The sequence below is a fragment of the Atractosteus spatula genome, chromosome 11 (assembly GCF_055471065.1).
Source record: "Atractosteus spatula isolate fAtrSpa1 chromosome 11, fAtrSpa1.hap1, whole genome shotgun sequence".
Lineage (NCBI taxonomy): Eukaryota > Metazoa > Chordata > Actinopteri > Semionotiformes > Lepisosteidae > Atractosteus > Atractosteus spatula.
In genome coordinates, this window is record NC_142716.1 from 39118283 (window position 1) to 39144585 (window position 26303).

The 26303-nt window shown below is 39.8% G+C and overlaps 1 protein-coding gene across 2 annotated transcripts in view; it reads right to left on the reverse strand.

Moving 5' to 3' along the window:
• The window catches only part of unc13d (unc-13 homolog D (C. elegans)), a 30185-nt gene extending 4904 nt beyond the window's left edge, over positions 1-25281 (reverse strand). For both annotated transcript variants that reach the window (XM_088926598.1, XM_088926597.1), the window contains exons 1-28: positions 25150-25281; positions 20259-20303; positions 19826-19876; positions 18539-18595; positions 18117-18224; positions 16195-16254; positions 15584-15650; positions 14816-15014; positions 14083-14127; positions 13486-13557; positions 13321-13390; positions 12848-12952; positions 11613-11705; positions 10815-10918; positions 10021-10138; positions 8213-8328; positions 7884-7974; positions 7514-7570; positions 6993-7090; positions 5547-5598; positions 5190-5320; positions 4871-4991; positions 4438-4590; positions 3824-3919; positions 2847-3053; positions 2289-2360; positions 1883-1962; positions 820-925 (exon numbers count right to left, since the gene is read on the reverse strand). In XM_088926598.1, the coding sequence (XP_088782724.1) occupies positions 820-925; positions 1883-1962; positions 2289-2360; positions 2847-3053; positions 3824-3919; positions 4438-4590; positions 4871-4991; positions 5190-5320; positions 5547-5598; positions 6993-7090; positions 7514-7570; positions 7884-7974; positions 8213-8328; positions 10021-10138; positions 10815-10918; positions 11613-11705; positions 12848-12952; positions 13321-13390; positions 13486-13557; positions 14083-14127; positions 14816-15014; positions 15584-15650; positions 16195-16254; positions 18117-18224; positions 18539-18595; positions 19826-19876; positions 20259-20303; positions 25150-25209 (2634 nt within the window). In that variant the 5' untranslated portion in view covers positions 25210-25281. The remainder of the gene's footprint in view (positions 1-819; positions 926-1882; positions 1963-2288; positions 2361-2846; positions 3054-3823; positions 3920-4437; positions 4591-4870; positions 4992-5189; positions 5321-5546; positions 5599-6992; positions 7091-7513; positions 7571-7883; positions 7975-8212; positions 8329-10020; positions 10139-10814; positions 10919-11612; positions 11706-12847; positions 12953-13320; positions 13391-13485; positions 13558-14082; positions 14128-14815; positions 15015-15583; positions 15651-16194; positions 16255-18116; positions 18225-18538; positions 18596-19825; positions 19877-20258; positions 20304-25149) is intronic.
• Between the last annotated feature and the right edge of the window lie 1022 nt (positions 25282-26303).

Consider the following 26303-nt stretch of genomic DNA (forward strand, 5'->3'; position numbering starts at 1 on the left):
TGAGTAACCTTACTTCTGGTTAGTAACTGATACAAGAGTTAGTACCACTATGGGTCTCCCACCCATTGGCAGTTTAACCATGATTTTCACTCAGAGTATCTAGCTAGGGGCTCCTGTGTGACTCACTATGTCCTGGAACTTAGACAGAGTGCAGTCTGAGCCTCTGGGCAATAACGCAACCTGACCGTGACTGGGATTTTCCTATCTGCAGCAGTGCACAATTGACCAAGCCTACTCAGCTCTGAGGTGTGTTTGTGATCCCTGTGGCAGGGACAGGTGCTTGTGAACATGAACTGTTTTCAGTGAGAGCTGCATGAGCCCTCTGCTCTATGCCTGGTCTTCTGCTACTCTACTCTGCACATTGCTTTTCATCCTTGCAGTGATGAGGGTCCCTGTGGGAGTTGTGCAGTAATTAGCCAGTAGACCCAAATAATTGCCATGTCCAGAAGAACAAAAGAAAGGTCATAAATGACAAGAAACCTAAAAAAATAATTCAGTCCATTAACTCTTTGGTTACTAGTAGCTAAGTAATATTAATGACCTCCTCCAGATGTATCTTTAAATAAGCCAGTGTATCAGCTATTAATTCTGAACATATATACATATATTCCAATTTCAGTTTTGCCAATGATTGTATCCACGGCTACTTCAATTAAAAAATACAACTGAATTATAACAATGGGAGGAGCAATTAATACGTTACACAGTCCAAACAAAGTAAACAGTCCAAAAAAACACAAAAAACAGTATTAATCTAGTGCAGTACAGTCACAGCATGAAATTGAATTTGTAGCCCATCTCATGAAATGCAGAGTTTACCTGCAGAGTATAATGTAGACGCTGGTAGAACTCCATCACACTATTCTGCTGCTGAGACACTTTGTCAATGATCTTGACAGAGTTGGCCCACAGAGGAGCCAGGAGGCTACAGGGAAGAGGACAGTGAGCAGCATTAGGTGGAAAGATTAATTGGTTCTGCAAGCACGGATTAATTTGCTCACTCCCAAAACTGATTTAGATAGCAGCAGAGGCTAATGCTTATGTATTCTGGTTATGCTCATAGCAGAGGCACAACACAAGTGGAGTTAATGCTTTGCATTAACACATTTTCATGACTGCATCAGAAATCCTGGCCTGTGGGGTCACTACACATTCATGACACAGAATCCATATGAATAGATCCCAGTAAGACAGTTTGTTTGAAATAACCTTTTTAAACATCAGCAATGAAGAATACGGATTCTGGATACTGGTTTAAAATAAACAAGTCTTTCTTTCAGACTTGCGGTTGTTTATTAAGTTACTTTGGAGTATTTTCTGTTTCCTCATCGCCCATGTGTTCATTCACAAGAATGAGCTTGTGAAAATATTCTAAATTCTCTTTGGTGTTGCATCATTTCAAAAAGCCCCATTGAAGGAGCACAAGGTTCTACTACTCATTTCCTCTTATTCAGGCTTTTAGTCTGTAGGAGAATAACATTTCATAAAAAGCAAGGCAGATAACATGAAAGAGCAAAGAATACAAGCCAATGTTTACCAAACCTAAACCTTCCCTCAGAGTCATGGATTTAGATACTAAAGCGTCCTCATGCGTTAACGTTTACCTCATGGTGTAAGCCATAAATTACATGCATATATTAAATGGATTATAAAGTCATATTATTTTCAAAATGCACAATTAAGTGCTGGATGGATCAGAAGCTTATACTCTTGCGGAGAAGGGCAAGGATTCTTATGAGCCCTACACTGGGTAAAGTCCATATAAAATCATGCAATATTCACATGCTGTTCAATTTTAATGAATTGTTGATGAATCTTAATACAGCATGCTCATAGTAGCCAGTACAAGCAGCTGTGTGATACTTCAGTGTGACTCCTGTACCTATTGAAGTTCTCCTGCACCAGGTTCTCATTCATGTAATGCAGCTCTTTCTCCAGATACCTCATCAGGGGCACAACAGCCTGTGGGACACAGAGCAAGAGAGTCACTCCCAGCCTTCCTGCTATAGTTGGTAGATCAGGAAAACAGTCACCGTTTTACAATTGAGAGGCAGGACACACTGTTAACATTCAGTGGCCTACTCTATGAGGCCCTCTAAAAAAATATAGAAGAGCAAGCAGATTAATGATGATCTGAAAGTTCCATAAAACACACAATAAAGGAACTGAAATTGTTTTCATAGTGAATTAAGATGTTTTAAACAAAGAAGTGAACTGCAGAGAACTGGTTCAAGATCAGAAATGAAATCAGTGTTTTCTGTTTATGTAATGCTATAAAAAGGCCTTACATCTTCTGTGCTTGATGAATATCTGCGGTGGGCAGCCATGTTGAGGATATGTTTCTCAATGTCTGCACGGAGCTGAAACAGAGAGAGGCGTGTGGAGGGCAAATAATGGGTGAGAAATCACAGAGGACCCTGATTTTACTGATGCACAAAGAATGGCGATAAAACAAATTGTATTGCATTCAAAATACATGACTGGTCACAACCCACACAGCCCACAATCACAGGTTTGTGACCCACCCAGCACCTAACAGTTTACATTAAAATATATACTGCCTTAAAATACATATAAAGAGGTATCTATTTTTATTTTACAGGAAAAAGGGAGAGGTCTGATGATATTAGATTTATTGGTTGAAATATTTTTTTTACTGTATCATTTTCACCATGAAGTAAGTATCTGTATATTTCTACTTGCAATCTGCGCAGATCTTTCATGTGGGCAAGGTGTATGCAAGTCCTTTCATGCATGTCTATTTATAATGCAGGCTGCTATAGGTTTTTAAGTTTTTTTTTTAGGTTTTTTGGACCCTCAGCTGTGAACTCAAGTGGGTGTGGCACCTGCTGCCCCAGCGTCTCCACGGCGGTGCGGATCTGCTTGCCCAGCACGCCCTGCGCGTGCTGCAGCTGGGAGGGCAGCGTGTTGTGGAACTGCTCCTCCCTGATCACGTGCTTCGTGGTCTCCCGCAGCCCGGCCCAGTTCAGCTGCTCGGGGAGCCTGTTCAGGATGGTCCTCAGGTGCTCCATGTTGTTGACCACCACACAGAGCTGCACCCAGTGTCCAGCGGCAGGGAGAGAAGGAGAAGGGAGGAAGACAGAAAGAGCATGGATTCCACAGATCAGATCGGTGCCATGTTTTTCAACACAAACAACGTAGTAATGTGTTTTACATCTCAACATCTGAAATATTCTTGCAGCCTAGCGAATCTAATTTAGTAGTATATAGTCTAATTGTCAACACTCTAGTCAGTAGGAAATCTTAGCTGTTTCAGTGGGTGATGCGATAGAACCCTAATCAGAAACAATTGTTAAGAAAAAAGACTGAGGACCACAATTCAAGTTTAGCTTATCAGAATGTTTAAAAACTACTGTACACCTGAAAACTGCACCCCCACAATCTTTCATGCAGCATGTTACAGCACACAGGATACTCAATCATTTTTAGACTGCACAGATTAACTGCCAATGGAATGTGACATGCTGATACTATTCTATTGAGCATGGCTCTTTGGAAAAGATATTCCAATGAGTTTACCCCTTTCAACATACTGGCACTTCTTTTTAACCACTTTGAAAACTGTATTCAATGCATATCTGCATACTGTATGTCCAAAACACAGCCAGCTAGAGCTTAACAGACCACCCCACTTGTTGCAGGCTATCTACTGTATGCACAACTGGATAAAAGCTATGAACAGCAGTAAGGCCACAGCTGCCATTAACAGCCTGACTACGCACAGCCAGTCAATACAGTTATGTCTGTAAAGGAAGGATTAAGGGGAAAACAGGAGACACTGGAGCCTTAGGCTGGCTCATACCTTGTTCACCGCATGGCTATGGTCTGACTTGTCAGAGAGCTCCTCAGCCCGTTGCTTGACCATCCTACAATATGTCAGTGCAATCTTGCATATGTCCTGGATTTAGAAACACAGACACATGGCACCCAGCCATCAGTCCACAAAAAGCTCACACAGATGAGTGTCTGCCACATTCAAAATTACAAAACTAATTTATACATGATTCATTTCCTTATCGCTCTTTTAAAATTATTTGGAATTCACGTTGTAGTTTTAGCCTTTACAGTATTACAGTAGCATTCACAATAAATTAGCATATTCTCATATAAAAGAGAATTTAGCTTGATAATAAAATGTACTCTCATCTTTCTTAAAACCATGACAAAAAACATAAAGGTGCAAAACTACCAGAGGACAACCTAGGAAATAGTTTTTTGTGTGCTTAAATAGTTTTAGCCCACTCTTGTGTTCCACATTTCTAGTGTAGGGGGACCTTGAGCACTAGTTTTTAGTTTATCACTGGTCTTATTTTACAGATTAACCTTTTATTTAGGATTGTTGATGACATATCTGAGAAAGAAACATCTGCGTAAGAGAGTCAGGTTCCTTATTTTGATCATCTAACTGGCAGTTACCTCAGTCAGTTTAACCATCAACATGAAGGCTTCTTCAGGATCTGGCCAGCTCAGATCATTCCACATCTGACTGATGGGTTGAAGACAGGCGGCCAAGTCCACTGCTGAGGAACTGTGTTTGATGGGGACAGAGCCATCCAGTAGGGGTTGGAGCTATAAGAGACACAGCAGCAAAACCTGCACTCAGAAAGCCACATAAATTGCAGTCATAGAGCAATTATCCGTCACACAATGCAGACCAGTTTGTGTTTTGGTAAAAAAGAAAGACATCAAGCTCAAGTCTGACACGCTCCATGGCTTCATTAACAGAGTGATAAGAGAGAAAGGAGCACGGAGTATACCAGTCTGAGGTTGTCAGTGAAGGGGAGAGTTGTCAGGTTATCAGAGAAGGGTGGAGTTGGAGTCTGGTGGAGGGATGGAGGTGAGAGGGTACCTGATCCACCTGTACTGCCCTCTGCACTCTCTCCAGTGTGGTGTTGTAGGCCTTGTTGAGCCAGTGAGGCAGTGCATCCCGGAACCTCACATGGAATTCTGTCAGAGCCAGCAGCTTCTCTCTGCAACAAAGTCAGATACACGTCTTACTTTACTCCAGATTTTACTTCAATTTTCTTTGCTTTATTTCTCCCCTTGGTTGGTTTTCTTTTTCTTCCTTGTCCCTGTTTGTCTGTCAGACTGAATGTGTTATTTTCAAGAGTGGATAAGGATGAAGGGAAACACCATTTACAGGGAGCTCCAGCTCCAGGTTGACTAACCTCTTCTGCAGAAAGGCCTTCTCTTTGTGGATGGCCTTGAGACTCAGGTAGAGGGGGTACAGTGTGTTGGCTAGCTGCTGGTCGATTTGACTTCCCAGACTGCTCAGCGTGTAATCGATCTCTGCTGCAATCTGCTCGTACAGAGGCACAAATATCATCACCAGGGCTTCATTTAAGTGCACTTTTCACAGAGGGCTCTTGTTTTGAAAAATAATTGATTTTAAAACACAAAAGCAAACACAGATAAACCACATTTAACCTGACCCATAGGGTCTGGGACCTATAGCATGGGATTTTTAACTAAAGACATTTGTGAAATTAAGTCAAAAGAGAGAGAAAAAAAACACTTCTACTTACCAAGGTGTCCTGTTCTATATAGACCACTGTAAAGACATCAAGTTGAACTGCGCTGTGAAAAGTGCAAGAGATTGTTTACACCCTGATGAGTTTTCATATTTATAAAATCTAATGTCTAGTGTACTCACTTTTGTTAGCTTATAGCTAGTGCAACAGAGTCATGTTCTGCAGGCTGCTGTCTGTCTGATATCACTCACAGCTGCTGTCACTGCTGTACAAATTACAGGCACTTCCATATAATTGCATTTTGCAACTGTGCTGCTCTTTTTTAACCTTTAAATGAACTATCTGCTGTTGTGAAATTAATGCCATTGGGGAAATAAGACTTTCAGATATGTTTTTTTGAATTGACGTCAGCTACAGGAAACTACAAAAGCAGCGAGGCATTCTCATGCACTTGCACAGATCAGATCATTGGTGTGATGACAAAATTCTGGCCATTGAAGCACCAGAACTGAAAGAAAACACATAAATAATGGACTTAAATAGGTCTTAAAAGCCTTACCATGAGGTAAATTCCAAAGGCCATATTAATAAAACACAGTTCACCAGCATGAACTTGATCCTGTTTTTGATTGGACTAAACGATCATAATGGTGCTGACAAAGCTTTTTGGTTTGTCTTTTTCAACTTACATTTAAGTTTTGTTTTTAATTATTATAGTAATTTTGTAATAGTACATGCATTGACCTGCAGTGCTTAAAATACATCTAACTTTTAGCTATATACATCTCATTTGCAATACCAATGAGTTTTCTTAAATATAAATAACAGAAAAGTGATAACTCTTCTCCACTTGCCAGTGACACAGTCATACCAATTTACATTACATGTGTAATTCTTTTTTATGTACTCGCTATTGTATTTGAGTGTAAAGTTTGGCATCCCTTGTAATTTAGGGATAAATTAAGCAAGACATTTATCTGAGTTGTTTATAAAGTAGTTTGTATGATGGAAACAACTCTGATCTTTGGGGGGTGAATGAATTCAAATGTTTATTTTGAATGGTTTGTAAGTAATTTTATTTTAACAAGTCATCAGATTCATTGATCGAAAATAAATTGCTCCATGTCTTTTGAGATGGATGATTCAATAGTTACTGGTCAGGTAAGCTTTGAAACCAGGAGTGGACACCTCTGCATTGGGTTATTTTGTGTCAAATCTGTCACATGTGCAGACATGTCAGACACACTGACAGCCCCACAAAACCAAACATCGCACAGGCAAGAGAGCAAATCTGCTGTGCAGATGTGTGACCTTGCAGCACCTTTCAAAGTCCAGAGAGTTACTTTTCCATAGCAGGTTCACTGCAAATCACCCGTTACACAAAAGTTGAAGGTCTTTATTTGTAGTGGTGGCTTCTTGCAGCACCCATCCGGATTGGGCAGACTGTGAACTTACATGTGAAAAAGTAATGGGAACGCTACCAGCTGCATGAATAATCACCTGATAAAGACTTTGTTCCACACATCTTTGTTGAGTTTCACATCTTCCTGCAGCTCGTTAACAAGGCCAGCTAGAGCTTTGATTGTCTCTCCAACATCCTGCAGAAAAAAGGCAAAGAGATGGAGAGATGGAGGGAGAGATGAACAAAGGGAAAAAAATGAGGACCTGGGTGAAGAGAAGGATAGTCACAGACAATGATGCTGGATAGAGGGTTTTGTACCGGATGAAGTTTGTGTTTTAGATTTTGTCCTTGGTCTGTTCCATAATCACCTGGTTTGGAATTAAATTCCTCACTGTGGCTTCCATGGTCTCATGGAAAGAAGACTGGACACTGCTTCTTATACTAGTTTCTGCAGGTACCAATATGTAAACAGTCACAGCATGGTTAAGTACAGTATATTGTATTATCTTGGAGACGTACACGGGTCTTTGCTGGACATCAAGGTCTTAAAAACTACTGGTAATTCCAAAATTGTGGTTAAAAATCAGCCAAAATTCCTGCCCTCTTCTCTTGTTCTTACCTTCATCATTGGCTGGTGCAAACCCTTCTTGATGATGAACCATTCCTGAGTACCCACCTACAAATAAGGAATAAATGCATTAGCGCCAGTGAGAAAAGATGCTGTCTATCAAGGGTGATATTAAAAAGTCTGGCACTTATGAGGCCCATTCATTCCTGTCTCATCACCGGTTGGGGACAGAGGATGAGTGTGGGTTAGCTTCTTCTCCCCCAAGATGGTATGAAAGCTATAGCTCCAAGGTGAGCTGATTGAAGCTCAGAATTGGAGGAAATCTGGCTTGACTAATCATCATTTTTTTCCCTCAAACATGTACTTTTCCCTAAGAACCTAAAAACACAAATATAAACATGATAAAAAATCTAAAGATTACCTGAACAGCTTTTGTCACCTCTTGCTGAAGATCAAAGGTGGATGGGTTAAGTTTCTGAAAGGCCTTGGTTTTGCATATCTGCACCATCACCCTGAAATAGGCAATATAAACTATCAGATGTTACCACATCTAATCTTCATACACCACTACTAATGTAATTGACTCTCCTCGCAGCTAAAATCTGTACCAGAATTGGTACTGTGCTATGTGTGGTCATGGAAAATGAAGCGGTCCAGATTCTGTGAATTACAATGTTGGAGGACAGTCCACAATGGGCCAGAGACATGTGGACATCACTTGTCCACAGGAGCCCCTCTCTCGAAGCCTACCTGAGCAGCGTGTGCAAGCGCTTGGTTGCTGTCGGTAGAAAGACGTCTCGGTATTTGGAGACAAGCGACAGTCCATACTGCAGGAAGTCATGGAGGGAGGCAGCCAGCTCCTGTTTCTATAGGAAACCATCACACACAATGAGATGACTGCTAAGATTGTAAAAAAGTTTGGAATTATACACATCTCAAAAGTGTGTGAAAGATAAAATCATCTTGTACTGTGCATGTAATGTCATCTACTTGCAAATGATGAGACCAGTCCGAACATAATAAAGGTTACAAATGTGAGGAGGCCTTTTGGCTTACTTGGTTGTTTTGTAACTCATTAATCTAAGCACCAGACCCAGACATTTCTTAAAGGATCCCAAGGAACCATGGTCAACATCGTGACTAGGAAGGTTTTTGTACTCGGAAGAACTTTCCAAATTCGGTCCTTCTCTCCTAGTGTCACTGTAGTCATTTCCTGGGTTAATCTTGAATGTTTTTAAGCTCTTGTATCAAGTCCCCATTTTAAGGACAACAGCGACCCAGAGATAAAAATCTCATTTGAAATTCACATTGCATAGCACAGTAACCTCATTACAGTTAGCTGTGACTTTCTTATGCAATTGTGTGATTGAAAGTAAGTCATCATCAATGTTCCCTCTAATTTCGAATGCCCTGTGGTTGCAAAAATATCAAGTTGTGCAATTGTTTTCCCCAGTGACAAAGACTTGTGCGCACTAAATGGAGTGTATATAAAATTGTAAACCTGAAATTATTTTATGTTAATATTTCTCGCAACGGAACATATATCAAATGATGACTTGTCGGAGTAGCAGTTGCTACCATTTCATCAAGCTTTTCCACTTTAAACGAACTTGCAGTTCTTTTGCGCTTAACGCCCTTCACCTCTTTCGACATAGTGAATCAATATTTTTAGTTTTTTAATAAAATATATTTGAAGTGAGTAGTACAAATTTGAAAACAATTAGTCTACGTTTCGACGATATCAACGTTCGACGATGCACACTGTGCAAACCGGAAAAGGAAAAGGCTGTTTATTGTGAAGCATAGAGATTCAAAAGACCGGGACAGCGACTCAACGAGTCTAGTCATGGAGATTGAGTGTGGACCGAGCATGAGAGGTGAGGTATGAGATTACGAGAGCATAGATATCGATGATATTGAGTAGCAATAATAATGCACACAGCCAAGTCTTCAGCCGGTCTCATGTGGTCAATTTCGCACTTTTCACTTGATGACCGTTTGTTTCATTATTATCATTTTTTAATTATGTTTTTTGTGCGCAGTTCAATTTCCTGTGTGCGGGCGCACACCCGCACATCTTAGAGGGAACATTGGTCATTATGGAATAAGGTAGATGACTGTAACAGCAGTTAAAGGTTCTCAGTGTTTTTTATATTTAAGGATTTTGATATTTAATTGTACTGTTTAATAGAAAATTTGGAAAAAGACCACTTATTTATAGTAAATTTATTAGTCATTCTGGGTAAATTTCACATCCATAAATCAAAATGGTCTAATAATACTCCCCTTTTTAGTACTTTTGAGGTGGAGCTGAAACACTATTTAAATTCTATAAAAAAAATGAGAAATAATAAAGCAAGGAAAACGTATGATATATGTAAAAATTACAATTTGATCACATCATTTACTTCATTTCCTCTGGTGGTTAAATGTTTTTTTTTCTGTTTGTGTTTTTTCTCTTGTACCTGTTTTTGATCCTCTGGTTATAGTTGTATTTGTAAATTCTTTATACGTTAAATAATTTTATTTTTTTAAAAAAAGGTTCTCAGTGGTGCTACCTGTAGAAAGGGAAGCTCCTGCTGCCCCCAGTGGTACTCAATGCTGGTGAGCTGCTGGAACAGCACTGTGGGGTCCAGCTCCAGTTTCTGATTGAGCTTGCTGTACGCCACCCACTTCCTGCAGAGAGAGGTGAGCTGCTGAAAAAGAGGCAGGTGCAGGAGATCGCGGAAATATATTGTGACTACATAAATAATTTTAAAAATGACAACAGAATTGATTTTCCGAATCTCCCCCAAATGGAAGCCTTTCAATGGAAAAAATAAACCGAGTAAAAACAAACAAACGGGTATATACTGCATGTGGTCATTAAGCATGAACTTTTAGCATTCCATAAAAAATAAAATATTTATTTTTGGTAGTACTTACGGAGAACTGATGAAGTTTTTTTTATTTGAAATACTTCATATAAATTTGTGGGTTAAGAATAAATTATTTTGATTTGAAATACATTTCTTTGATGCATTTTATTTGGTCTCTTTTTTTAATTGTCAGATATCTTTGCTTCAATATCATCTTCAGAAGCCAAGTGATGCCTTCCCAATTTAGCCCACTTTTACATGACTTTAAGTCAGTTACTGAATCTCCATACGCATTAGTACAAAAACTGACACCTTGTTGCAAGTTTTTATGTAGCAAATGACACAATTTAACCGTGCTGTTTGGTAAATGTCTCTTTCAGATCACTAATGTTGTGTTAACACCTAGGTTATTAACACTACTTCAAAATCCCTGGCTACGACCTCTGCCCAACACAAGATCTGAAGGTTGGTCGTTGCCTGTTGGTGATACTCACGCCAAGTCCTGCAAGAAGGGAGACAGATCGTTTTGAGTGGCATGGAGGTCCAGCAGCGTCTGTGCTGCCTTGCTGAGCTCTCCCTTCCATGTGGCACTGCCATCCTGTGTACCAAGAGACAAGTGAGAATAAGAAAAGGCTCCACTTCCAGAATAAACAGCTGGTCCTTCCCGTGGAAGCACTAAATGCTCTGCAGTTTTCTTCTTCAGCATCCCAGAAGACAGCTTGAGAAAAGCAAGGCACATTTGCAAATAGGAGTTAATGGGAATGAGACAGCGAGTGTTCAGCTTCCTTCAACCCTTCATGTGCCAGACTTCACAAGACTCATTTCCATTGCACTTTCCTCAAGGGCATTTTAAGGGCATTTTAAGGGCATTTTAAGTATAAGCATAACAAATACAGGTATTCCAGTGGCTATTGAATTTTTGCTTTTGCAGCTTCTTCCAGTCCATATAAACAATTTGCAACATTCTAAATCACTTTAGTATGTGTGTAAGCTCTAATTTTACAAGTTGGGTCCTAATGGGTCCTGAAATTTAAAACAACAATAATACCTGTGCTGTTATTAAACTAAGAGAACACTGAAGTTGAGGAAGCATTATTTGGTTCAGAAGTTCTCAAACCCCTGCCTGATTGAACTGCTGGGTTTCCTACATTGCAGCTGATCTGTTCCCTAGGTGCTGCAAGGAACAGCCACTTCTCAGCTCCACAAGAATAAAGGTAATCCACACAGCTCAGTCTGTGATTCTTTTGAGGATGGGTGAGCTCTGTAAACATCACAGTGAGCTTGGTGCCTACCTGTTTCTGGGAGATGTCATACTGGACAAACTGCTGAAGTATCCCACAGTAGTTGACATAGGCACTCCTCCCGGCGCTCAGTGCTCCATCTCTCTGTGAAGAACACAGCTGTTTAAAATGGATCTTAAGATGGACCAACGAGTTCCTTGTGGGAAATTTTTAGAACATCAATTCTTCATGGTTTTGCCAATCTTTGACTAGCTATTGCTTCCTACTCTTTCTATCATACTTTCCCAATCCTCTCTCTACTGTACTTTGGGTAAATGTGGTTGGTTCACAGTTTTTCTCTATACTTGACTTTGAATTAATCACAGTTGTGGCATTACGCTTGGGCATGTCCAGTGTGGAGGCAGGGCCCTGGATGAAGGGCGACGCCTCTCCTTTGTAGTCAAAGCTGTTCCGCTTACTGGACGATGAGCCACAGCTGTGAAGATCCTATAAGGGCACACTGGACACGCCCCGAAGGGACGAGCAGGGATACCCTTAGAAGGGGAGCATCTTTTTACCAGCAGTCCCGGAGGAGATTGTACTACGCGTAACGCGTCGTCATTTTTCTTTTTCTTTCATTTTTCCCTGTCCCGTCACGTATCTTCACCGGGGCAGGCAGACCTTTTTTACACACTGACTTTTTACTTTTGTTTTTGGCCTTACGCACTCTGCTATTCCAGACTGGACCCCGTTAAAGTCCAGTCTGGTCACCGCTGTGCTAGCGGTTCTTCTTTTTCCCAGGCTGGACCCCGTTGAACAGAGTAAGCCCAGCCCGTATATCGAAAGGCACATCTTTCTTTTTGCTTTCAGTTCTATTTTCCACCTTTTTAATGTTACTTTTTTATTCCTGCTAATCTCACACCGGCGCTTTTGTCCCTTAGTTAGGGGCGTCGACTTTTAGTGGTGTTCTTCACGGCTCCGCCCACTCCCACCCTGTTACCCGGTATATAAGTTAAAACCTTCTGAGGCATTTAAAATAACATCTAATAATATCCTAACCCAGCCATTGCATCTTTATTAGGAGCAGACATTTGAACTAATACATACTAATAACTATTAATGGCACAAAGAAAATAATGTGGGTTTGTTCATTGATGTGCAAAACGTTAATAATCCAAATGTAACTAATCAAAAGTGAAGCAATCCCATTGATCTGCTCATCTTGTGGAAGCAGAAAATGCTTCTTCTAGTATTTCAGGCAGCTATAAATCAGAAGAATCCTGAAAAAATCATTAAGAATGGCTTACTTCTTTGTGAATGAATTTGAGCTGCATATGGCACTTTCCTCTGTCAGGGTAAGTCTCTGTCCTGGGCTCCAGTGTGTACCATTCATCCTCAGTGTAGTGCAGGTTCTGAAGCAAAAGCATTATAGTGGTATTCTACATATCCTCTCATCCATCATTTTGATCATAATAGAGCATAGAAACACTTAAGAAAAAAACTGATGCAATCACTGGACTTTATAAAAGTAATTATTTGTTGTTCATAAATGTATAGATTTCAATATATTCTAGAAATGTTTCAACTAGTTAAAATCTAATTTACTTTTATATGTTCTAGGACAAATAGCTTTAATGCAGTTTTTGCTTTAAGATGTTTGGATTAAACACAAAAATGCATAATTCTAGCATAAACAGTGTCATTAAAAGGATGGCTACAGCACTTTGAGATGAATGACACTCATTAGGAGAAATGAAACACTCAATTTTTGATCTCTCACCTGCAGACTGAGCGCTACATTCCCCAGAAAATCATCTTGGCCCTTCTCTTTCTTTACTTCTTTAAGCATTCTGTACAGAGAGCAAGAGATCAGTCAACAACACCAGCTCAGGTATAACTTGTTACTAAGCTTGTTTGATGAGGGTTGGAGAATGTTCCACGGCACCTTTTAAATCCTTGAAAGTTGGTCCTGAACTCTTCCAGTTTCTGCCCCAATGTCACATCTTCATCTTTGTCCCTGTAGAATCAGCACACCTCTGTCAAATCCCTGCATTTAGATCCATCTCCTTCGACTACACACCCCGCTGCTGTTTTTCCAAAAACATTTCTCTGGTTTTATCCCATCTGGACTTTAAAGTCTATTATTAAATATCAGTAGAGGGAAGTAACATGATGTAAATGTTTCACTAATTGTTATTGCTTTGGCAACTCACAAATGCATCAGTCATGACAATCAAGCTATTTTATTTCAGAAGAGAGGGCAGAGAGAATAAAGACAGAGAAAAAGGAGAGATAGCTGAGTGAGGAGACAACTGAGTGGGATAAGAGATTAGAATGGACAGAGAAAAAAAGGCAATGGGACTTGGAAAGGTAGAGAAAAAAAGAAGAACAGAGAGGAAACTAAATAAACATAAGAGGGGTGAAAAAGGACTAGACTACAGGTTAGAGGGGATGTACAGTATGAAGACAAGGACCAGAAACAGAGGAGATGACATGAGATGGGTGAAGGGGGAAGAGAGATTGAGAAAGCTTTGAGGCTCACCACATTTCCATATGAAAGCTGGCTCTAGCAGCATCTGTGAATTCCCTAACAGACATTAAAGAAAACAGACATTAATGAAAGCTAAAAAGTCCTGCAAGTGTAAGCAGTGGAACCAATGTCTATCTCAGACATTCAAAAAATGTTGTTTTTACAAGTGGACATATTATTCAGATGCACCTTTAAGTTTACTGTAAGTAGTATTTGTGAGTTAGCTAATTTAAGGGTTTGAAGGTGATGTCTCCAATTCTTAGCCCTTTTGGGAACCTGGATGTTAAATGAGTTAGTTCAAAGCAGAGAAAGAGCCATATTGATTTACAGTGATCTCCTCCATACTCAATTGTCACATTTTCACTAAGGAAAGGTAGGCTCTCAATTTGACAAACTGACAAAGACTCCTAAACTAACAATTTAAAAGATTTCTCTGATGCTTTAAAATGTAACTTTTAAACACTTTTTTCCATTGATGACTGATACTGCATTGCCACCTGCTCCAGGAGTCAATGCCTCTAGTGGATGGGAGTTGTATTTCTTTGGATATTTTGCCCTCTATACAAAAGTGGAAAAGAGGAAAGAGTCTTGCTGTCTTTTTAGACTTTGCACCTGGAGCTGGTCACAAAGTATTGTCAGCCACAGTGAGTGGTCTTCTTTAAGGCTAACACGTTCTGTGTTTCTTTTCCAGAAAGAAAGAAAGAGGATTCAGAAGACATCAATAACTATATGGGAGGGTTCGTACAGGATGAAGGTCTCGTTCCAGTTGGGATTGAGAGTCTGTTTCTTGACCTCGGTTTGGTAGATCTCCTCATCTGGGATTGCATTTTTCACCACAGCTTTCTTGGGCTTGTGTAGGGTGGTGGTGTCCCCTTTTTTCTTGTTGTCAGATGCAACATCCTCAGTGCACATGATAGCCAGCATGCAGTATGGATCACTGAAGCCTGTAGAGAAAAGAAGAGTTTGGATGACTTCTGAGGCTAGAAACTCTTCCATTAAAGATTTGAGATTGAAAGGAGGAAGATTGGATAAATGGATCATCAATATAACAGTACTGATGTAAGAAATTTTATAAGATATTATCTTATAAAATGCACTGTTTTCATAGACATACACTGCCTTATCAAGATATTAGTGGTCCCAATCCTAGACCTGGAAACTCACACACCTGCTGGTTTTCATTCCATCCAATCTTAATGAGATAATTGAAGATGTATTTGATCTAAGAAGTTGCTTCAATTGAATATTTTCATTTTGTTTCTAGTCACAAGTTTGGGTTTTTATTTCACTTACAAAATGTAAGTTAAAGCTACCAACATGTTTAAGAGCTGGAAAAAAAACAGTTCATGTTAATCTTATTGCTATTAAGTCAATGAAGGGTTTGATCATGTACTTGAAGGCTCGGCTGGAACAAAAATCAAAAGGTGTGTGAGTCATTAGCTCACAAAAATGAACACCTTTCTTTTCTGGCACAATTTAAAATGGCTGTTTTGCTGATTTCAGAATTGCTTACCACTGACATCTTTTCCCAGAATGCCTTTAGCTTCCTTCACTGTGACCATAAGGCAGTTTACTGGAGGCTGTGGAAGGCATAGAAGGAATGATTGATACCTTGGAATAGATAATAAATTCCATACAAACAAATCATGCTTTTCAGTTTGGATTACAGGAGAGACAAAAACAAGACTCACTGCAAAAGTGCTTTGTCACTTTCTGCTTCTTCTTCATTCTTCAAAGAAAAGTGAACTTACATGAGGCAGCTACCATAATGCCAAAGGCAATCAGAAAGTTCAGCACTGCCATTGGAGAAATCCTATGTGTGGTCAGATAATGACGGAAACCAGCGATTTCTCTAAGTCCCAGCCTGAATTTACTGTGGAGATTGTAAAACTGTTAAAACCCCCAGGTGACATGTTTTAGTTTCTGAGGTGGCTCCTATCGACTTTTATTATGCTATTGCATTATGTGTTATGAGCAAAAAGCAATGCTTTTTGAGAACATGTGAACAAAAAAAAATCAGCCCTGTTAGATTGCCACCAAAGTTTTTTGGCACTTCTGGCAAGATGTTAAAAAGTCCACATTTAGCACACATTTTCTAAGTTCTGTTTTTTCATCATTCTTTACCTCTAGGCTCTCGACTTTTTGGAGCAGGCGATTATGTTCATCCTCTGTCATAGAAAAGGCCTAGATGGGGAGAAAACATTTTTCCAGTCAGTCTCACAGAGAGTTCTCACTGAATACTATGTCCAACATCAGATCCAAACATCCCCACTTTGGGAATTCAGGTAATGTTTGACAGACTTTTTAAATGTAGTACCACAACATCTCTCACTTTTGATAAAAGCAATTATTTTTCAATCCAGCATAATGTTAGAACTCTCATTCTACACTTTGAACATGAGGACAGCAGACACTCTCCTTATAACTATAATCTTTCTCTTGTCCTTAGAACATGTAGCTGAAATGTGATTGTGATAAGCTGGATGTGATGGCTCTCTAACACAACCCAAGACATCATAAATCAGTTTGATCTTGACACTTCCATGATGAAGTGCCTACAATGATGCTCCATAGTCCACCACTCCAAGAGAAAGACAGATCTGGATTTGAACACCAGATGGAGGTCACATGTCACAAATCCACTGACAGGACCAGAATGATCCACCAATGAGGAGTATGCCATATGGGAATAGTAACTTCACTTGGTGATGTGACAACCAAGGACTACCCCTGATAGCTTTAAACATATTTATACTTAAAAAGCATCTGCACAGCAGTCTGCAATGCTCTCTGAAATCCTGGCACATTGACTACAAAAAAAATAATTTTACTGCAACCATTGCTGTCTGACCTTGAACTGAAACAAACTTAACCGAAAGGAACTGCCGGGTTGACAAACTGTTTATAAACCACAATTCTGCCCAAGACTTCCTCTGCAACAAGAGAAGTTTTGTGACAAGCTCCAAATAGTAATTTTTCCCAATTAACAAAATTATATAGTGGGACACCACTGAATATCAATGACTTTTCAGTGCAGAAGCTACAAATATGGGCAAGCAGACTAAATTTCTAGGTTTTTTCACATTTACGTTTCAATCTGTGGCTGTGTTCCGAAATCTTGAAGCGAAGTGTATATTCCATTTAAGAAGCTGTCTTTAGCATGGGGCTAAGTGGAACTCTTCTCTCTTCTTCTCCTGTGCCAGCCAGACATTCTTTAGCACAGGCCCAGAGGCCATATAGTACTATCCATCCATCCATTTTCTAACTGCTTCTTCCAATTCAGGGTCATAGGCGAGCCAGAGCCTATCTCTTAAAACAACAAGAGCAAGGCAGGGTACAATCTAGATGGGACACCAGTCCAACGGAGGGCAGACATACTATACAGGCACGTACAGACTCAAGCTCAAGGGCCAGTTTTTTCTAGAAGCCAATTAATCTACCACTGTGCTTTTGGACTGTGGGGAGAACATATGAACTATTCTCAGGTAATTTGTATATCAGCAGAGTAATATACTGTATATTATATAATGTATATTCACTCTTGTATTGGTTTATTTGGCATGATTTACTATTGCATTAATTAAAGCATATATTGTATTTTTGTTCTGATTGACTGCAAGCCCAACAGGTTTCCACTGTTCCACTGAACACCCAAGCTCCCTGCAATCAACCAAGACAACAACTTGGCCTCTGCTCAACAAATTGCCTCTGAAACACATTTCTAGAATGGAGTGAACATTTCTTCTTACAGTGATCAAAACTCAGGACCTGCCACTAAACAGAGGTATTTGAACAGTGATGGTTCTTGAAGTGAGGAGAAGCAAGCTGTGCTTTATTACTTGGATTTAAGTGGGGGATTTTGCTACAATTAGGTGTGTGCTTAAAGAGGGTCAAGTGAGGATGAAGAAGTAATGTGGATTGTTCAGGAAACAGATATTCCCGTCTGATGCCAGGAATCTCATTTCGCCTGACTTGAAGCTCACATTGCTGTGGTTTTTGCAGCGTAGAATTGAAACTCCTACTGAAAGGCCCTTGTGTCTGCTCACCTGCTTGATGTACTGGACGAGGTCAGCTTCGTCCGAGACATGATGAGGCCTGGGTTTGCCCACTCTGTAGAGGATGGTGTACAACAGTTCTCTGTACAGGGGCTTCAGCTATGAAAAAGAGAGAATGGAGGAATAACAGATATAACTGAAAGGATATAATTGTCTTTATCATCAGCACAAATACTTGCAGATTTTTAGAAACCTTGTGTTAGAAATACTCTAAAACTACAGTATGTCCTGGTTACAGTATTTTGCAAAATCACCATGGGTTACAGAAACGGAATAGGAAACTGACAAGTAATTAATATCTTAATATGTTGCATATGGCAGTCAATGCCTTAAGGATTATTTGCAGTGCCACCGGACTGCAAAAATGCCAGTTAGGACCCACTTCTACAACCCTTGTTTGTGTGAGCCTTTACCTCCTGCTCTCTGTGTCTGCGTTCTGTCTCCTCAGGGTTCTCATCCTCCTTGTAGGCCTGAAGTGAACAGACAGAGTGATCATTTCAAAAAGGTATTGATATTAGGTCAGATTATAGTTTCAGGGTCGTGTGGGGATTATCTGGACCTGGAGTGTTATCTGCATGAAGTTCAACCCTGTATTCACAAGCATTTCCTCTAGTTACTCCAAGATTCCTCCCACACTCCAAAGACATACTGGCAGGTTAATTGGCTTCTGTGAAAATTGGCCTTGGTGTGAGTGTGTGTGTGTCTGAGTCTGTGTGTGCCCTGTGATAGATTGGCGTCCCATCCAGGGTGTATCCTGCCTAGTCTCCATTGCTTGCTGGGATAGGCTCCAGTCCCCCTTCAACCCTGTATTGGATGAACCGGTTAAAAATGAATAGACTGAAGTACCCCAGTATAAAGACCACTCCTTACAATGTAATTTGAGTCTCGGATGTGTCACTAGCCCTTTAAGGAAGGCATACCATTGACATAGCACTGCTAGGACTTGGTGTTTGGAGGTTTCTGTATCAATATGCTTTATTTTACATTGTAGTGTGTTCCACAGCATACTCCAAAATAAATGGAAATACTGCAGATTGCAAAATGTATCTTGACCAATATCTACAAATATCTTAGACATTTCAAAATGTATGATAACATTCACGGTTATTTTTGAATATAATATGTGTGACAGTAAATGCTAATATGTTTTGAAGAGACCAGAATGCTTCCTTGGTCTCCTGTTATTAGCTGTTTACAGAAAAAATATTTGCCAGAGGCATCAGTCTTGAGTTCATTGAAGCATTGATCTGCTCCTGATCCTGATCCTGAATGAGTATGGACTCTGAACATTAAAATCTACTTCTGATCTATCATCCTTAATGTGCTGGAGAAGACTTTGAGGTAGTCCAAAATTTGACTGTGTCCAGATGTGCACAAAAATGAATTACTTAACTCACAGCCCCATGTAAAGCATGTGTTATACAGTCAGTATGATTTAAAACGGACATAAATCCTCTAGATTGGTTGTTCTGCCATGGATGAAGTAACTGTGGTATATATAATATACCACAATATAGTCGCATTGGGATGGATTAGAAGGTCTGGTATTTGAATAGCCCTGTTTTAAAGTGTTATTATTTGGGTGACTTTTTCAACTTCCTGCTCAGGTGCTTCTAGACTTCCGCCTGCTGTGAAAGTATGTACCAGGGCTGCATTGCCATACAGGATTGACATCATCTGTTTTGAGCTTTTATGCTTACTTTCAGTTTCCTGGTCCTCCCTAATTTGCGGACATGGACTGGTGATCCTTGCTGGGGAGAGAGCAGATTGCAACTGGTCAATGGTTCAGATCTGACATCTTCTTTACTTCATATCTTTAAAGCAGGGCTCCTGCTTAAGGGCAATGTCCAGCAGCTACCACAGCTCTCCTTAAATCATAAATCTCACAAATCTCACAAATTCTCAAGGAGGGGGTTAATTGCACTAATTACAGGATAATGTGACCTATGTGACTGAAAACTAATTAAAACTATGTAAAAGCTGGACATTTACAATAGACACATTACTTCAGTGACTGGCTGGCTGAATTTTAAGCAGCTGCACCCATGAAGAGATGGGAAGACATGCAACTTGGAGTGTTTGGGACACTCTGATTCCTGGCATCTCCCCACCACACTGAAAGATCAAGCTCACCTCTTGCTTGCTGAGCCTGACAGCAGCTCGGTCCCTTTGTGGGGCCTGAAAGAAAACACCAAAAATATTTAAATTGGGCTGTATCCCACCATGAGCAGTAGTTGGCTTCTAATCTATGGTGGTGCCTTACATCTAGTAACTCTGAGAGAATATTTTAGCATCAACATCAGGATTACAACATTAGATGAAAGAAATAACATAATAAAGAATATGGTGTCCCGAGATCCATTAATGTGGATACAACCAGTTTTTCTGGTTGTATTCCGAGACGTGTAAACTTTTTCACATCAACTGAAGTACAAGAAGAACATAAAGATTGCAGGAGTGTTCAGGATTCGGAGAAAGTTTTATGAGAAATTCAAGCGATATTTCAGTCAAAATCTACAGGTACATAACTGTAAAGTGTGATGTAGCTTTCATGATGTAGCGTAGTGTGTTTATCGATGTAGCGTGATGCATTTTCACTTTCATGTACCTGTCGATCTCTCGGTTACATTTGCTATTACGTCTTATTTATTATAAGGCCTGTTGCCGTCTATAACGACAAACACCAATCCATCAATTAAGAATGATTTTAACACATGACAGATCATAACAAATTAATCCAGTCATCTGACTGTCATTGGGTACCCCGTTTACCCACTTGTGGTTTGCCTCTGTGCACGATTCAATCCTCCGTATTTTGATATCATTATCAGATGAACAATCAGGAGCTGAAAATCACTTTGGCACCACAGTACTGGAAATCCACACCTAAGTATTGGAAATAATGTGATTTCAGTAAATTTTTAAAAATGTTATTAAATTGTGTTTATACTTCTTTCCTTTGTACCTTTACCCTTCCTTCAATGTAGTTTACAGAGTAACACCTATAGTTTGTGGCACTATTTTGGCCCATTTAAAGGTACATAAGCACTTGGGAATTGTGCAGTTCATGGCATTTTCAACTGCACCTCAACCAAACACTTCAGAAATAGCGTAAAAACGTAACACACCACAGAATCTGTGCCTAGATTTTGAATATGAATCACCAACACACTGGTTTTACTAAATATTTCTTTCCAAGATTTTCAACACCGTCACAAGTGCAAAAACAAAATAAAAAACACAAAGTCAAGCAGCGTTCCACCACAACAGCTAAAATGACAAATGAATAATGTTTTTTCAGGTTCTCAAGGAAATTGATAGTGTAAACACAAAAGCCACACTGTAATTCTGGGCTGTTGGAAGGCCAAGGTCTGTGACCTTAAGACTCCTACTCTAATGTTTGTAAAACCACCACTATATAATTTTAATGTCAGGACTCTCATGTCATACATAACAGCACCACAATGTTTCTTCCCATTCATTACACAACATCCTATTGATTATTTTTGACCTGCATTATTTGTATTGAAATCTATGAATTACATCTTCTGACATGTACTATAGAGAGGACATTGTACAAAACAGGAATTACAACTACAGCATTCTTTTTTCAGGAGGTTACCTTGGCAACAGCATAGTTCAGGACTGGAGCACTGTGGAGCACTTTTATAGATCAGGGAAATAAAATAGCCTGTTGAGCAGCAATATCTTTTCTTTTAAGGTTTTCAATTGCTTTTGTGTGTCAATAAATAAAATGAAAAAGGCTGATGATGGCAGTGGCAAGCAGCTCCACTAGAATGAGACACACTCCAAGTCTCCTGTCAAAGTGCACTTTGGTATACATGTCACAGGATTCTGACATTGTCACCTTGGATTGACACACAGTAATTGTCTAGTGGTTACCTATGATTTGAATACACCTCCACTGTGTTCTACTACACTAGACTGAAATGCAATTTGGTACATTTGCCAGGGTGAGTGTAGATGTGGCGGGAAATATAACTTCCTATTCTCCTTGGTCTTTGTATAGGGTTTTTATTTTTGACAATACTTGTTGTCATTTTCATGGGAAATTGCCCCTGTTCCCATTTCCCCACAAACAGCCTCCTCCCTGCAGTGATGCTTGGCAAAAGCCCCATGCTGTGGTATGTCAAAAGCACAGGGTCAAGTCAAACCTTCACAAAACGTCTGGGAACATTGATCATCAGTGAGAATGTGGTGAGGGGCAACAAGCTCTGCTATTGATTCGGAAATGGGTTCCTGAAAAGACCCTGTTTTTTGAAGGTTTTGTCTGTCCGTTATGACAAAATACAAATTTACTTGCATTCTTTTTTTAATTGTTGAATTACAAATTAGTATTTCATTCATTTTCACCCTGCCATTTATTCACAGCTAAATGATCGTTCTGTTTTAAGAACTGTTGTCTGGCAATGGGATTACTGGTTTGTATAAGCATGTGTATGTAGATTTAATGTGCCCTTGGGGAACAGGATTTGCTATTGCATTATGTTTAATTTAGAAAGATCATATTTCTTAACCAATTCAGGATCACAGGGGAGCCAGAGTCTATCCTGGCAAGCAACAGGTGAAAGGCAGGATATACCCTGGACAGGATGCTGGTCCATTGCAGGGCACACACAGACATGTGCACACTCAAACCAGGGCCAATTTTCCCAGAAGCTAATTAACCTACCACTGTGGTTTTGGACCTGAAAGGAAATCAGAGCACCTGGAGGAAACCCATATGAACATGAGAAGAACATCCAGTGGCCCCAGTGCTGTGAGGAAGCAATGCAAATACTGTGTTGCCATGCTGCCCTAATTCAGGAACAAATGATATGTGTGATAGTTTATGTGTGTTTTCGCTGTAGGTCAAGTGACAGTTGCAATTGCAGACTCAGTGAAGAAAGCCCTAACGTCTTCTGCACCAGGATTGTAATACATCTGTGATTGTGTCCAAAAGACCAATGCCAGTCTATTTAGGTCCTCTGTGTGGTGTCTTCTTCAGCAAATCTGCAGTTTTGTTTGCTTTGTGGATTTGTATTGGAAATATGAGGTTGCCTGCAATATTGCTATGCATATATACTGTAGTATTATATTATTCATATAACATAGACAATGCATAAATTATATGAATAACATACCAAACTGGACTTAAGACTTTTCAGTTCCAGTTTAAAAGCAGAATAGCTGTGAATGTTATCTTCACCAAAACTCTAAAAGCTGTAAATATTAATTTCTCTTATTTACATTGATATCTGAATCTCTTTTTCTCAGAAACGTTTTTCTTGAAGTTATTCTTACCTGCAGTAAAGTGGCAATTGCTCCATCTGGAATACTTGAAATAAGGATGGCTAACTAAACAACCCCAAAAAGTGCAATGGGTTTTAACAAATCAGTTTTCATTCTCTGACACAGACCTATCAAAGAAGCCGTTACTGCTTTGCCAGAGCTCAGACTCGAGGACCTCATAGGAATATAAGTACTTTTCAGAGTCAAAGCAGATAGAAATGTCAGCAGCTCGTGTTTAGGAAGCTGAGAAGGGGAGATTCAGGGATGAATAGGAATTATAATCCACCATCCAGATTTTTCATGCAAACCTGTGAATTGTGTTTCAAGAGGCATATATTGTAGGAAAGACAACCTCTACAGAAAACATCCTCCACTGGCCTTTGACTGGCTATGAATTAATCAACATGTGCCTTATATTATTTGAATCTGCGAGTCTAGCAAAGCCATTTTCAGAGTCCACACTGAAACCATCAAGAGCTTTTGTCCAGCCTCAGTTGAAAAATATTATGTAAATATCTAAAGACAAATTGTTTGAGTTCTATTACAAGTATTTTGTAATCAGGGTTATTTTTCATACAGGGGTATGTGTAAACACCGGAATATGAGAAAGATTACAGACAAAAGGCAGCCATTTGGCTAATCTCACACATTTGGTTTCTGGTAGCTAAATGAGCTTCAACAGCATAGCAGAGCACCCTGTTCCATCGCACCTCATGTTTACCACCAAGAACACCATACAACATTGGCACAGACTTGATTGAAATGATGACCGAAGTAAAGCAAAACGGAAAACAAAGCTTGAGATGCCTTTGACCCTGGGAGGCTTCGAGTTCAAATGCTGTTTACATGCAAATTTTCCATGATTCACAAGGGAACACTTTCCTCTGCTGTATGAGTCTCTGATATCTGGTAATTTACCCACAAAAAAGTTGCTTTCAGAGGGATTACCACATGAGGAGACCATGTGATTCAAGACCTTGCAGCCTGATACACTCACCACATCCAGGTATTGGCTCTGTGTCATGAAAGTAGTTAAAGATCCCCACAGAAACAGGCCCAGTTTCCACTGATAACACAGCAGCGCAGGAGTGTATGAATGGATATAAGGAAAGGAACAATGTCAGCAATAAAATATAATTCTGGAAAAACTTAAACCTTGGATGGCCATGGGGCCTCTGTCTTTTTCCAGACAGGTGTTTCTTTAATTGGTTTAGTGACTTAGATAACTGGAGAAATATAAAACTTCTATTTGGCATACAATTTTTGTACCTTAAATCAAATGTTTTTCCTTGGATCATTAATAGAGTTATTTGTCCTAAGTGAGACAATATTTGCTTAATTTAAGGTGGGATCTTTTGTTGTAATAGATAAACAGAAAACTTGAGATGACAAAATATAAGTATGACTATCATATAAACTCATCAAGGGCAGTTCCATTTTCTTAAATGGGCTTTCAAAGGCAAGAATAAATATCTCTTGCTAGAGCGCATTTGTTAAATTAACAGAAGGTATGGCGAGCTATACATGAGAATGGATTTGTTAAAAACTACAACGTCATATGAAAAAATGCCGATACCGTATATATGCATTGTAGTAATGTATTGGGGCTTCAAAGCTAACATTTCTCAGCTGCCATTGCGTCTTCCTTTAACAACCACAACACCAGGGCAGCACCAGAAGAAAAAGCACACAAGCTTAAACAAATATAACACCATACAACAAACACACATACCTCAGTGTGAGACTGGATGTCGTGCGGCTGCTCCACTGCATCTTCAGACGGTTCCATCATTTTAATGATGGCCAGACCGCCGGTACAGGCACTTAGTTCTTGCGTCTCTTCAGAAAGTTCTGTAGTTACACAGCCTGTGAAGAACCGGAAGTCACTACTTCCTGTGCAACAAGTAGTGAAAATTAAACAGCGGAGCTTCTTTATTTGACTGTAAAGCAACTGTCTCTCCAACAGGGTGGGCAAATGATGGGTCTTCAGTCACCTACTGCACTCAGGGCTGCAAGACGGCTCTTTAGAACTGTGATGAGAGATGAAACTCATGCTTGATAACAGTGCTTTTTATCCATAATTCACTACAGAGAAATTTGTATGAATCTTGTTTTTCTAAAACAATGGCGTATATCTATAGGTGCAAGACAATATGCTAGCAGGAATTCCTTTTCACTGCAATTTGGGGTGTCATTGGTTTATATCTGCCGATGAAGCAAATGAGATCTAAATGTGTGCTGGGAAAAATTATTTAAAAGTTCCTATTGGTCATAGGAAAGATGTCTGCATGACTTAGACACCTTTGTGGAAAAGTGATGGAACATATTGTGGTAATACACAATGTACTACAACAAACTCATAAAGGCAACCATTCATAGTGCTGGTTAGGTCCAGTGGGCACTGTAGGTTCAAATCTGGGCTGCTGTTGATTTGAATCAGTCAGCTGTGACAGGAACATTTGGAATAGTGCCAATATCTTAACTAAACAGGCCAGGTGTCACTGCTGCTGGCTAGGTTTGGAGTTGGCTGGCATATCACCTTGATGGTCACCATGGTGACTTGGAAAGTGTTTAAGAGGTTGCAGCTCTGTGTGTGCTATTCATTACATCATTATGTCTGCCTTCCACATGTCAGGTCTGTGGTTCAAGGACAAAGCAGAATCTTTTTGACAGATTGCACCCTGGATGCATGTGTCTTCATCTCTCTTTGCACTTTCACACTGGGTATAACACTTAACACACACAGCTTATGTTTCTCATTTTTTTCTTAGCTGGCACCTTTATCTATGGTCTATATAGTCCATCCAACCATTCATTTTCTAACCACTTTATAGGTTGCTGGGGAGCCAGGGCCTATCCCAGAAATAATGGGTTCAAGGCAGGATA